This window comes from Crassostrea angulata, chromosome 9 (genome assembly GCF_025612915.1).
Source record: "Crassostrea angulata isolate pt1a10 chromosome 9, ASM2561291v2, whole genome shotgun sequence".
Classification (NCBI taxonomy): domain Eukaryota; kingdom Metazoa; phylum Mollusca; class Bivalvia; order Ostreida; family Ostreidae; genus Magallana; species Magallana angulata.
In genome coordinates this window covers 21,821,329-21,835,757 of record NC_069119.1, presented here as the reverse complement: position 1 = coordinate 21,835,757, position 14,429 = coordinate 21,821,329, and the positions used below count along the sequence as shown (strand labels likewise).

The 14,429-nt window shown below is 33.6% G+C and overlaps 2 protein-coding genes across 2 annotated transcripts; one reads left to right on the top strand and one right to left on the bottom strand.

Moving 5' to 3' along the window:
• Positions 1-1,549: 1,549 nt before the first annotated feature.
• Positions 1,550-3,277, top strand: LOC128163269 (protein Fer3-like). The gene has a single exon (XM_052826814.1). It carries the CDS (start codon positions 1,677-1,679, stop codon positions 2,346-2,348), a length of 672 nt encoding a protein of 223 aa, XP_052682774.1. The 5' UTR covers positions 1,550-1,676; the 3' UTR covers positions 2,349-3,277.
• Positions 3,278-5,739: 2,462 nt separating this feature from the next.
• Positions 5,740-14,396, bottom strand: LOC128164226 (poly [ADP-ribose] polymerase tankyrase-2-like). The gene is made up of 9 exons (XM_052827991.1): positions 14,322-14,396; positions 13,402-13,638; positions 13,215-13,297; positions 10,748-10,852; positions 10,401-10,452; positions 10,012-10,128; positions 7,381-7,479; positions 6,751-6,813; positions 5,740-6,287 (listed from the first exon to the last, which is right to left on the bottom strand). The coding sequence occupies exons 1-9, from the start codon at positions 14,332-14,334 to the stop codon at positions 6,109-6,111; spliced, it is 948 nt and encodes a 315-aa protein (XP_052683951.1). The 5' UTR covers positions 14,335-14,396; the 3' UTR covers positions 5,740-6,108.
• Positions 14,397-14,429: the final 33 nt, after the last annotated feature.

The following is a 14,429-nucleotide window of genomic DNA, read 5'->3' as shown; positions in this document are numbered from 1 at the left end:
GAATCTTCACTATATAATTATACTTGTACAAGCTTTTGAGTAGATATTAGGTTAAATTTAGTTAAAGGTCAAGTGGTTTTAGAGAGATAAATATGTGAGAAGTTTAAAGACGGACAAACGGACGACCGACAACGGCTGATCAGAAAAGCTAACTTGAACCCTCGGTTCGGGTGAGCTAAAATCCCTAGGACTGATTGAAGAACTGACAGACTGATGGACGTACGGGTCAAAAACATTATACAAAAAAGTTGCATGAGGTTAAATGAGGAAATATTCTTTGAATATTACTGATGGCTAATTTGTTGACCACCCATCCCCCTAAAGAAAAATCAAACATAACGATATGAATATTTTATATTCAGAAGCTATAAATACCGTAAAGACATTTAAAGGCAATACCGTAACGACATCTAAAGGCAATACCGTAATGACATCTAAAGGCTATTGCCATCTAAAGGCAATTTTCTTAATTCCTCAAGTGCAAGTTTGGTTTAGAGGAAATTGCTAGCCCTTAGTCGCCCCACTTTCTAGATCAGTTTATGTATTAACAAATCATTTGAAAACCGTTACTTAGATGACCGACGAAGCCTATGGATCTCTAGTTTTAATATGTATTTCAATGCATTTTTAAAATGCGTGTATCAATCTCAAAATAAGATTTGATCTTGGTCTTACGATTGACTGTACATGTACACTGGTAAGTTAAAAAAATTAAGTATTTACTTCACTATAAACATACACAACAAAATAACATATAAATACTATAGATTCCTAATTAAACGCGAGGAATTAATATCCGCGTAAAATCGCGAGAAACACCCTTCGCGAATTTTAAAATCTCGCCATTATTTTTTGAGAGCTGAGAACGATAAAAAATAAGTAAAAAGTTCCGCGTTCGCGATTTTATATTCTCGCGATTTGATACAAACCAGCGAGATCGCGGAATTAAGTACTCGCGTAATATAAGGAATTTACAGTATATGACAGCAAGCCGGGTGTGTGCGCTGGACGCCGTATTGTTTGCATTTCACTCTCAATGAAATTTTAAATTACATTATAAAATAGAATAACCGCATACAGCATATTTCGACCTGACATATTTGTAATACTTAAGGAATATAATTCATATTAAGCATGTACGAAAAATATGCGAAGCGCATCAGGGCCGGTCAGAAAAAGACTAGAAATAAAATAAAACAATTTTACTTTTAAAACTCAATAAAACAGCAGCTGAAGTGTCCAACCCATACATTATTACCATTGAAAAAAATTCAATTGGACATTTTCTGACTATATAATACAATGCATAAAACTTATAAAACTTATATAGTCGTCGATACTACATTTTCCCGCTATTGGTATCGATACGCGGAATAATAAAAGGATTTTCCGACTAGAATACAACCAAATATAGATATACAATATATCATGTATCTCTTATAAAAAATAAGTTTCCCTTCGAGTTATTGATGACGAAGTGTAGCTTTGTTCAATGGACCAATGGGATCATCTAAATCTGTCTCCGCAGCAACATATGTTGTCAAACGATGATGTAGACAACATTTCGATTATATCAAGTTGTATTTTCTATCAAAATGTCCATGAGAAAAAACAGAAACTGAAATCTAATTGTTAAAACCTTTGTAAACAATAAGGAAACTTGTGGTGATTCTGAAATGGATACTGCATCATCGGAGGCTCAAATGCAAGGATTTGGGGCAACCGTTTATCCCGAGGGAACAAATTTCCATGGCATTGTGTATACTGGCTACAATGACTATCACCAATCTGCAGTGGATGCAAGTCGGCAAATGGATGGAGTCCCCCAGTATCAGTATTTTGGATACTCCGCCTTGCCACAGACTGAACTAGAAAACGGCACATATTGGCAAACCGGTGATATGGGTGTTCATCCAGGACTCGCGGCTTACCCAGTAGCCTACGCCAACCCCACGGATTCTTCACAGGGGATTGACTATACGAGTTCCTCTCCTGGAGGCCAGCATGCCATTGGCAAAAATGGCAAACCTAAACGCAAAAGGGTGCAGTCTGCGGCCCAACGTCGTGCAGCGAACGTTCGAGAAAGACGCAGAATGTTCCATCTAAATGAGGCTTTTGACGAGCTGCGCAAGCGTCTCCCAGCATTTAACTATGAAAAGCGGTTATCCCGAATTGAAACACTGAGGTTAGCAATGACTTATATTTCTTTTATGAAGGGAGTTTCCGAAGGACAGGATCCACAAAAAATAAAACTTAGACCTTGCAAGACTGAGGAGAGTGAAAATTACCACTCTTTGGATAGAGAAAGTGGAAGTCCGTATTTTAGCAATGATACGCTAGATGACTAGTTTGCAGAATATTTAAATTTTGTAAAATAATGAAGCATCTATCTTGTAGTTTTAAATGGGGAAATCAAGTATGACTATCATTTACTGTAAGTTCCTCGTGTTTATTATAAGTTCCTCGTGTTTATTATATGATTCTATACCCAAAAAAAAAACATTTTTGTCCCATCTGCCAACATGAGTTCGCCTTTAATAGCATTACTCCCCATTTGAATGCGTCAACACTTTATTTAAACAATGTAGGTGCAAAAATATTAACAGAAGCGATATTTCTGATAAGCGCATTCATTTTATACTATCTCGTATGCCTAAATACAGTGCTTCATATACAATAAGGGAAGAAATGAGTAGATTTAGTTGTTCTGACAATTTTGACTTCCTCAGTTTATTGCCACAATTTGTTTATCTCAAGGAAAGGTTTTGATTTTCTCTGTTAATGAATGTATTGCATGCACTTAAGGCTGCTTCTTGTGATTCATACTGTCAATATGTACATAACTATACACAGAACTTGTGCTGGGTTCAATCAGCAAAATCACCATGTCTTCCACAAAACTATCGCAAATTAAAATAGGAATTTTCTTTCAGGAAAATAAATATTTTAAAGTTTTCAATCAGTCATTTTATAAAATTTAATTGTATTGTACTAGAAAAATTGAAAAATAAATATGTTGAATCATATAAAGAAATGTTTTATTTCGTTGCGGAATTTTATTATCGGCTTCGGCCGATCATAGTTAATTCAATATCATATCAGGCAAAGTTCACTGTTTGAGCACAAACTTGACGCTTTTCACGTTAACTTTGTTGGCAACGCAGCAACAATTTCGTGTGAATCATTAATAAAATGTTTTGTACGAAGGAACATTATTAGATAAAATCATTTTGAGATGCAAACAACTATTATCTATATTATGATTAAAGTCACGGTCCATGTGCTTAAAAATTTCATTCGAACGTGTTTCCCCATAGAGAGTACACGTACATTCATTGGTATTTCGGAAAGCAACAAATTGTCAGATTAGTAGAGCTTAACGTATCTTTTTATTGTACGATGGACTTTTATAGAAATGCACATTAATATATACATACATGAAGCTAACCATTAATATCACAGGCCGATCACTCTTTTTGAAAGGTTCTCTTCATTCTTTAATAGCTAACCTACATGTGTAGCTACATTTGTATCTGTTTGACATTTTACATTCATTTTAACCTTACAAACAAGCATTATCTATTTCAAATCTTTATGCAATGAAACCATATCAATCTATTTCATGCATTTATAAGATTTAAAGTCTTTTAAAATTGTCAGTGTCCTGTCATTGATTTACAGTGCTCATATCTAATTACATATAGTAAAGATACTTTAAGGTACTTATCAAAATCTCACAGATTGGTTTTAACAACACTGGTGTGCTTTTTTGAAACGTTTGTTTCAAAATTTACATTTGAAAATATAATAATACAAAACAGCATCTATCAAATATATTGCGAAGCATCGTAAGCACTTTTGAGATTATCAACATAAAACAGTTAAATTATTCCTTGACTGTGACTTTTGTGATATATATCCATCGGAAATGAAATTGCAATCGATTTTATTCACAATAAATACCTTAGTTCACAGAATTTGTCGGTAACATTTGGCGGGATATTGATTTTAAAGGTTTGCCGGTGCAACATATTGTGATGTGGCAATGGCTAACAGTAAACGTCAATGAAAATGAAAAACCGCAGCTTTTGTTGACAAGACCATTTTAGCAATATAAACAGATACATTTACAGACGCACATCTCGATAACTTCACAGCGAGTTATTTCTAAGATAGTAGTATTTACTAGATTTGTTTTTAGTATTGAATTTATTATAGAATATAAAAATCCGACCCAATTAAATAAGATGGTTCAAACTCGAACTGATACTTAAAAGTTTTGGAAATAATACAAGAGGGGACATTTTACAGTAGAATAAGATGTATTGTTTTGATGTTAAACGTAATTATTTCAATAATTGCATGTTCAATCATTTCAACTTTATTTTCTTGACGTTGAACACTGTCCAGCAGATATCGATAACTGTTAAAAATATTCAACTTAAACGTCAGTAAAGATATTGCATGTTCAAAAATACGCAAGATTCACTAAACAGTTTCCTTATTAAAATGAAATTGTTTTAAGAACAAATTGCAAGAAAATTCAAATTTCGATTTAAAAAAAAAAGCACGGGTGATCAAATATGACAACTGTAGGCTACATATTTCTACCACCATCATAGGGATGTGGGTAGACAAGTGCAATTATAGCTTTTAATATGGGAATTTATCCACAAACATTAAATCTCCTGAAAGTACTTAAGTTTCAGAAATTTAGCAAACTTTTATGTTACGAAAAACCAAATTAGGAAAAAATCGAAAACAGACTAATGATTTTGTGAAATGTTACATATGTAGCTGTAATCAAAATATGCGGAAATCTTTATGCAACATACAAATGTTACCTATTTATTATGTTTTAATTGTGCTAGAAGTACAACAATCGCGCAGCGTGTCTTGTCGACTAAATTCAAATACCATGACGTAGGTACATGTATGTTTTTTTCTTCAGTATAATCTATCTTTATTTCATATAATAATTTGCTTTTCTGTTACAATCCTTCAAATAAATAAACTTAGTAGGGAAATACCTTATAAAAATAAAACATTTATCAAATATGACAATTTATATCTTCATTCCGTTATATGATCCCTTTTTTCGATATAATTTACTTGTTTTATTATACTGATAAGGGAAATTGTATTTCCCGTTAAAATTCGATTTAGCTTAATGGGTTTGCAAGGTATAACGGATCAAGTAATCAACGTCCTTCGTAAACCGTTCCTTAAAATCACTTGCGATTTTCCAGCTGTGATTTATATGCAAATTTTCTTGAATTTACTGTTTACTTTGTATGCATTAAAGTTGGGACCAGAGAGCTGCAACAGTTGGCCCGGTAAGCGGCGAGTGAGCCAAGCTCCGTTATATACAGTGCCCATATGGTGCAGTGTTTTCTGATCCGCGGAGATTATAGCGGGTAACACGTGCGCCCTATCCCGGTATTATTCTAACTGCAGCCGTATCACTACACGCTACAGAAACGGTATTCCATTCATAAATTCACCTCCGGATGTTTTTACAGCAATGTATTTCATAACATTTATTGAAAAGAAGTCTCAAATGCTGGGTGACACCTTTGTGTTCTTTTATTCATTTACATGTAATATTTGCAGTTAATTTGATCCTGGGAAGTCAAGACGGAAAAAAATTATTTAATAAATTTTATTAAACGCCTCTCTCGTTTAGACTATTTTTTACACCGGAGTACGTATTATTGATTAAATAATAAGCAACAAGCCTTACAGGGACAACCAACTTTTTATTAATTTTCTAATGAATTGTAATGCGGACCTCTTATAATTACATGTATGTAAGACCTTTTAATACCAATCATTATAAGCATTCATTGCAGTGGAATGCATGTCAATGGTAAAGTTTTTAGGTTTGTTAAACGCTAATTTGAAATGTTCTTTGCTTTAAAAATAAAAATAAATCATAAACAATAAATCATATGATTCTAAGTTAAATGGAATAATAACGAAGGAAAAAATTCCTGCGCATTTTCTATGAAGAATGTCTTATAATCACCAACTGTGGATTGCTTCCACTACATGATTATATAGGTATTATTGGGTTTTTTCTTCAAAGTACTGCATACTTCTACAGTATTAGGTTTCACTACGATGAACTTTTGTGATTGATCCTTTACGGGTTGATTCCATCAAGTGGCGTCTGGGGGGACTTAGGAGACCGAGCTGTATCCGGGGCGGAGTGTGGGGGTCCACCACATCCCATACATGAGGGTTCGTGACCTCGACCTTCAGCAGCTCGGCGGCCTCTACATGACCTTGAACACAACAGCAAAAGTTGGGTTATTTAAGGGATGCTTCAGTAACCGGTTGCTTTTGCCTAGTGGACCAATCTTACATGAATAGATTTAATATTCTGAAGGTATGTGAATCAACGAAATAAATTTTTCCATGATGCGCTTCATTGATTCTCTTTTTTATCAGGGTAAAAATATTATCAATGTTACCATTAATGAATTTTACATTCCTAAATTCTTAAGAATTGGCGGTTGGTAGTTCTACATATATGTTAAATTAAGCTTTTTAAAATTTCATTTAACATTTTTCTTGATTTAATATCTAAATTTTAAGGACAAATGACAAATTTTACATGAACCAATATAATTATAATATTAAACGCACGTTGTTTTACATTTTTGCAATACAACAGAATTGAAATAAAAAATGATATCAAGCATGTAAATAGAAGGTCAGTTCTGAAAGTCTTATTTGCTACATTACCTGCAGTAATGGCACTGTCAATTGGATAGATTCCTGATTTGCTACACAGGTAAGGGTCTGCACCTGAGACACATCAAAGTATAATTAATCAGAGCAATATTTTTTTTAACTCCAAAATTTATTAAAAATAATTTCATATTGTATACTCATGAATGATTGTAGCAAACAAACTTTTACCTGATTAATTAAACCAATTTAAGGCTAACATAACCTTATAAACTAAAATTTAGGAAAAATAAAAATTTCTAGGAAAATCTATTAGCCCCCACAAGACCTCGTTTTATAAAAATGTAATTTTAAAAATGATGTGACCTTGACCTTGGTCAGTGACCTCACATCATATTAATGACACATCTGCAACCTTTGTGTCAAATAAGAGCATCTGATGTTTAATCTTATAAAAATCAAGGAGTACCAAAAATTATAGTCTGACGCCATGGACAAATGAACAGACAGAAAGATGAACATGCGATTCTGATATATCTCTAAATCTTCTTTTGTTGGGATACAATTATGGCTAAAATTAATGATTTTAACAAATATCACTATAGATAGAAAGTTAAAAAAAAATTACTTATCTGCCCAAGTTTATGAGATTGCCATATTTTTTGATACTGTGTTGGTACTGACCATTGTGAAGCAAGCAGCTGATGATGGTAAGATTTCCTTTACTGGCTGCTCGGTGGAGAGGGGTGTAGCCTTTGGCATTTTGTTGATTCACATCACATCCTAAATATTGCATTATTCTTGATGAATTTAATGGTTCATTGAAGGTTAACTAATTCTGTCTCCTGAACATTTAAAAATTATAGGTGTTCTTTGCACACTCATTTTTTATTTGACTGTTGATGAAAATTAAGACAGGCGTGCAGTGGTGTACATATGATTGAACACAAACTGTTATCTTCATTCAATGATCTATCAGCCAGCTTGTTCACTGACAAATAATTCAACATCAGTAGTTTTTTTATTACTGAAATTGATTATATTCATGTTTTTGTTTCTTTGCAATTTGCAATCTGGTTTTCATCCTTTTTGACTTGTCTAAAAATGTTTATTAAATCAAGATGAAAGAATATAAAATATATTTTTCTTTCTTTTTTTCTATTATACGACTTGGCATAGAAATAGTAATCAAAGTTTAAGATCTAACAAGGATTATATTCTTGGAAGAACATTGGCGAAGAAAAATATCACGCTTATGCAATTCAGAATAGCTGTAGATTCATGAGTTTATTTAGCATAATTATAAACAATAACACTAATATTGGATTTTTTCTTAGGAAAAAAAAGAACTTCAACCAATATATGTACCAAACTAAACAAAAACAAGGTGCAAGCCTTGTTTACTTTGTGAAGAATTGGAGTTTGTATCTTGCTTAAAGTTTTACGACCAACACTAACATTTTGGTTGATCATTAGAAATTATTTCTAAAACAATTTATAAACCATAAAAATTGAAAAATAAAATTTGGCCAAAATCATGACCATGCCCCTTTAAAATTTGATTTGACTATCAAATTACATTTTATTAGCTTTTTTAAGTGCTTATTCAAAAAACAGATATCGATTTGTGTTAAATAATCACTGAAATTGATATTTTATAATCTGTAAATGGTCAATATATTAGCTTTACTGTCAATTTTATATCTTTATATAAAATTTTCACAATTTGTAACTAGACAACATTGAGATGGTGTCCACCTAAAATAGCCCTGCTTAAATAGTGGACAGTAGGATGAAAAGAATTTCAGAGAATTTTGCTTTGACCTTGACCTATAACTTTGAAATTTTCCAGCTGAAATAAAACTTCTAATTCAATTTCATTACCCCTTACATACAGGCACTTTTGATCAATCTGAACAGATTAACAAAATGGGAAATAATCTATGGTCTAAAACTGCTATGACTTTCACACTGACTTGGTTCAAGATCACTGCACGCCAATAACCAAAGAGCTCTGTTTAAGTAGAGTATTAGTCCAAAAGGGCTAAATGGAGTGCATAAATATGCTCTTAAAAAGGATTTTTGTTTGATCTGATATGACCTTGACACTTGATCTACAAACATCATTCAAGTTCACTGCATACCCTTTGATCACCATGAGGCACCATGTTGGTGAAGTATGAGTCAGATTAGAGCAATGGGAGAGAAGATGTGCACTTGACAACAGTTTTTCATATAATTCTGCTATGACCTTCACATTTGACTTTTGAAATTGATTCAAGGTCACTACACACCAATTATTCATGAGCTCTGTTTATGTGAAGCATGAGCCAAACAGGGCTAAGGGGAAAGTATATATGCTCTGAAAAAAAAGGATTTTTACTTGGCCCAATATGACCTTGACCCTTAACTTACAAACTTTATTCAAGGTCACTGCAAACCCTTTGACCATAAGCACTCTGTGAGTGAAGTACTTGCCAGACTGGACCAAGGAAAGAGAAGATATTCTCTGGACAAGGATTTTATTTATAACTCTGCTGTGACCTTAACCTTAAACCTAAAAACATGGTTTAAGGTCATTGCACATCCTTTACCCAAAGGCACTCTGTGGGTGAAGTATGAGCCTGATTGGGCCATGGGGAGAGAAGATATGCTCCAGACAAGCAATATTGGATGGACAGATGGATGGAAAGACAGATAGATAGACTGATCACTATTGGGTGCCCTCAGAGCAGGATCCTAATACGGTAATCAGAAATATTCTATTATTGAAAGCATAAAGAAATAATCAAAATATCTTCAAAATTAAAGAAAATTAAGAGTTTAAATATTTATTTCAATTTAGTAGTATGAACTGATTGACATTTTGATTTTCTATCATTTCATTAAAGAATAGAAACTTCATATCTTAAACAGATGTCTACATAACTGCAGATAATTACATTTATTTTTATCATCCTTTGATTTGAGAAAAAAAAGGCAGTGACTGTGACCTGACCTTGATGCGAGAAACAAGATGGTCAAATTTGATTTAACTGATACATGTACCATCATTTGATTATATTATCTGTTTGACAGTGTAAAAATTTCATAAATTTATTAGTATAAGAAGTGCATGTGTCTGATAACGAGAAGACTCCTTCCTTAAGAGATCAATGACATAAACTTTCATTATTGGTTTTTATTCACTCCTCATCCTCAATCAAACATTTGCCAAATGTATAAACCCTGATTAATTCACAGAATTGCAAGGGTTAAATATTAAATATGTCACCGGTTGTTGTAGGTCAGTATATATTCAGTTCTGATGCTCACCTGCCTTTATGAGGTCATTAATGATTTCTTGGTCTGGTGTGTGGGAATTAAGAATACCATATGTGGCCAGGTATAAAGCAGTGTCTCCTGAAGATGTGGTCCTTTTCACATCAGCCCCTTAAAAAAGTTAATCAGTTTTTTTTTAAATATCCTTTTTCAAGTTTGAACCACAAAAATTCAATTTAGAAACAAATTCACGCTTTCTTTACAGCTGTTTTTATGGGTATTACGTAACCTATATTAGAAGACTAGGGAAATATTTTGGCATGGTTTTAACACTTCCTGGTATTTTGAATTGCGACTGACAAGTAATAATGACTAATTGCATGCTGATGTTGTTTTATTTATATTCAGTGCTGACAGGTTCAAAATATATAGTACATGAATACCTCTTTCCAGCATGTATAAAATCAACTCCCTTCTTCCACCCAGACAAGCACACTGAGAATGAAAATATTTCAAAGCAAATTAAGTAGTTGGGATTTGAATTTAAACAAACACTTACAATCAAACATCAAAAATTAAATTTCAACAATTTTACTCTCAACAAAATGATAAATGTTAAAAATTAATGTAATTTTTCTATCATTATTGGTACTTGATTAATAAAGTTGCATTCTGTAACAATTAATTAATACACAAAAAAAGAAAGAAGTTTTGACTAATTTAAGGAAGCAAGATAATTCAGAAAATTTTGCATGACTGCTTGACTACCATATTTTTATGAGAAACTAACCAGAAATAAGGATAGACCATTTGTTGGCATGACATAGTTAATGTTATATCCATAGTGTTCCACTAGCTTGACAACAGCCTCTGTGTGTCCTGGTTCATAAGCTGTCTGGAAAAGAAACAGAATTGGTGTCGCTCTTGCTAAGAATAATTATGGTTTTAACAAGAGGCCCAGGGGCCACATCGCTCACCTGAGCAACAATATCCTTAACTCTGATCCAATTAGCATTACAGTATCAAAATCAAAACCCACTATGTGGCCCCACTTTTCTGGTAATAGTTTTTGAGTAGAAGATTCTTAAAGATTTTCTTCCAACTGTTCTATAGAACAAACTTGAATCTACACTACCTGATGATGCCTTCACACAAGTGTAAGCTTTTCTGGCCAAATAGTTTTTGAGAAGAAGATTTTCTCTATATATTCCTATGTAAAAATTCATCCCCCCCCCCATGATGGCCCCATCCTACCCCGGGGGACCATGATTTGAACAAATTTGAATCTACCCTACCTGAGGATGACTCCAAAAAAGTTTAAGCTTTTCTGGCCAAGTAGTTTTTGTGAAGAAGATTTTTATTAAAGGTTTTCTTTATATATTCTAATGTAAAAATCCACTCCCCATTGTGGCCCCTCCCTACCCCGGGGAACCATGATTTAAACAAACTTGAATTTTCACTATCTGAGGATGCTTCCACTCCAATTTGAGCTTTTCTGGCCTAATAGTTTTTGAGGAGACAATTTTTAAAGATTTTCTCTATATATTCCTATGTAAAAATTCATCCCCCCATTATTGCCCCACCCTACCCCTGGGGACCATGATTTGAACAAACTTGAATCTACAATATCTGAGGATGCCAATTTCACAAGCTTAAGCTTTTCTGGCCTAATAGTTTTTGAGAAGAAGATTTTTAAAGATTTTCTCTATATATTCCTATGTAAAAATTCATCCCCCCATTGTGGCCCCATCCTACCCCTGGGGACCATGATTTGAACAAACTTGAATCTACAATATCTGAGGATGCCAATTACACAAGCTTAAGCTTTTCTGGCCTAATAGTTTTTGAGAAGAAGATTTTTAAAGATTTTCTCTTTATATTCCTATGTAAAAATTCATCCCCCCATTGTGGCCCCACCCGATTTGAACAAACTTGAATCTAGCACTATCTGAGGATGCCTTCACACAAGCTTTAGCGTTTCTGGCCTAACAGTTTTTGAGAGGAAGGATTTTAAAGACTTTCTCTATATATCATTTTCATGTAAAAATCCACCCCCCCCCCCCATTGTGGCCCCACCCTATCCTGGGGGATAATGATTTGAAAAAACTTGAATCTACACTACCTGAGGATGCCTCCACACAAGTTTAAGCATTTCTGACCAAATAGTTTTTGAGAAGAAGATTTTTAAAGATTTTCTCTATATATTCTTATGTAAAAATCCATCCCCCATTGTGGCCCCACCCTACTCCCGGGGACCATGATTTGAACAAACTTGAATCTACACTACCTGAGGATGCTTCAATACAAGTTACAGCTTTTATGGCCGAATAGTTTTTGAGAAGAAGATTTTTGAAAAATACCAACATTTTTTCAATAATTCTAAATTATCTCCCCTTGAAAGAGGGTGTGGCCCTTCATTTAAACAAACTTGAATCTCCTTCACATAGTGATGCTTTGTGCCAAGTTTGGTTGAAATCTGCCTGATGTTTCTTGAGAAGAAGACGAAAATGTGAAAAGTTTACAACAACGCCAATGCCCACAGACAATAACGGAAAAATTTTGATCGGAAAAGCTCACCTTGGGTGAGCTAAAAATGAAATCATTCACATCTTTAAATATCTTTTTTAAATATCTTTTGGTTACATGTCAAAAGTGGTGGCAAATTATAGGCATAAAAGAAAGCATAATTTAACCAGATTAAGTTACATGGTATACTAAATTAAGTTACCATTGTTAAAAATATGTTAATAAGTTAATCACAGTTGAATCTCATTGTAAATTCCTATCAATCATATAACATTGACTCTCAAATATTTATTAACAAATTCAAAGCAGGAAAGCGAAACCCAAAAAATTAAATATTCTTGTGCCCTGTTACTTTTTTCCACAGTAATTAAACTACATGGTGGGAGATGATGGTCCAGACCGGGATTCGAACCCGGGCCCCCTGAATCTCTAGTCAGGTGCTCTACCAACTGAGTTATCTGGCACCGTTATTTAAGAACCGGTCTGACCGTCACATTCCTCCCCCCTTAAATGATCTTCCCTCTCAAAGATCACCCCAGGCTCTACATTAATTCCCCTGGCAGGAATTAACCTGTCAGGGGTTGGTCACAGCACCAAATGTAACGGGATGGGAGAAATAATGATGGTCAATGATAACATCTAGCTATCATTGAAAATAATTTTCAACATTTAGTGCCAAATATAGGAATCTGCATAAATATAATACTCACATATATAACTGATAAACATACCTTTGCTAAATCAAACACACTAGTGTCATACATGGAATTAGTACCAGCAGGAGGAAATAAGCTTTCGCTACGACGATTTGATGCTGCCATACAGATAAAGAAAATAGTAAAATGCAAGGAATTTCAACAAAACTATCTGCTGCATGAATTTTTTTTAATATCTGAATTTTATAGGCCTAACATATACCTTTCATGCATGTTATCCCACAAATCAGCACAGAAATTGTACAAAAAACTAAGATGAGCTTAGTTTCCAGTTGTGCACATGGCAAAATCTGGACTATGCCTTCCAAAAGTTTGTTGCTAACATCTAGAATCCAAATAACTGCTTCACTGATTGTATTATGAAGTAACAGTGTGTAATGGACAGCGACTGAGAAAATGTACTCTTTCTCCAATATTAGACCAAGAAAAGGCGGGTTCTCTATAAAGACAATTATGTAACTATATATATATAATAAGAGTACTCAGAAATTTATTTTTAAAGTAACAAAGAGGTCAACAAAGGTTGCGATGGAATGAAAATTCATAATGCCTGAAGCATGTACTTCCCATTCCCAATTGTTACCATAATAATACACAATCAGATCTTGACTCTCTCCTTCTCTCTCTCTCTCTCTCTCTCAATATATTGATATAAACAAAATATAAGTAGACATATGTAGTCATATTACATGTAATTTGTGGAGCATAATTGTAATTAATGTATGATATATCTATATATGTATAACGTTACAAAACTCGTTATACAAAACAAAAATTCATGAAAATCATTGCCACGAGGCCATCATTTTCTTTAAAGAAGCCACTGTATATGTATACCGGTACATGTATCTTTAGAGAAATGTATGGACAGACTAGCTACATGTATGTCACTGTAGCTTTCCTCTTACATGCGCATTTAAGGCTTCTATTGTTACGTCATTTCAATTCAGAATCCAATATGACACATAGGGCCGGGCAGACACCGCGTCTATCTGTCTATTGCACGTCTATCTGTTTACTGCAGCATAAGTTACTCATGATAAACGCTTAATTATTTGAAATTGTGTTGCACAATGATATTATCAAAATGAATCATGTTTGGTGGAGAAAACTAAAGTTTACCTGTGTCATTCATGTTATTTAGCTAGTCACGTATAACGTTAGAGAGTCTATTTTCAGCAGACGATCCGAGTCGTAAACACGTGACGTCATTTCCTATAACTCATATAG

Bases quoted from the DNA above. Each gene is read 5' to 3' on its own strand.
- LOC128163269 (XM_052826814.1), top strand. From the start codon at position 1,677: ATGGATACTGCATCATCGGAGGCTCAAATGCAAGGATTTGGGGCAACC.
- LOC128164226 (XM_052827991.1), bottom strand. The intron at 10,853-13,214 runs GTATGTTTATCA...TTTCTTTTCCAG, and splicing joins GTGTGTTTGATTTAGCAAAG to ACAGCTTATGAACCAGGACA. The intron at 6,288-6,750 runs GTAATGTAGCAA...GTTGTGTTCAAG, and splicing joins TGACAGTGCCATTACTGCAG to GTCATGTAGAGGCCGCCGAG.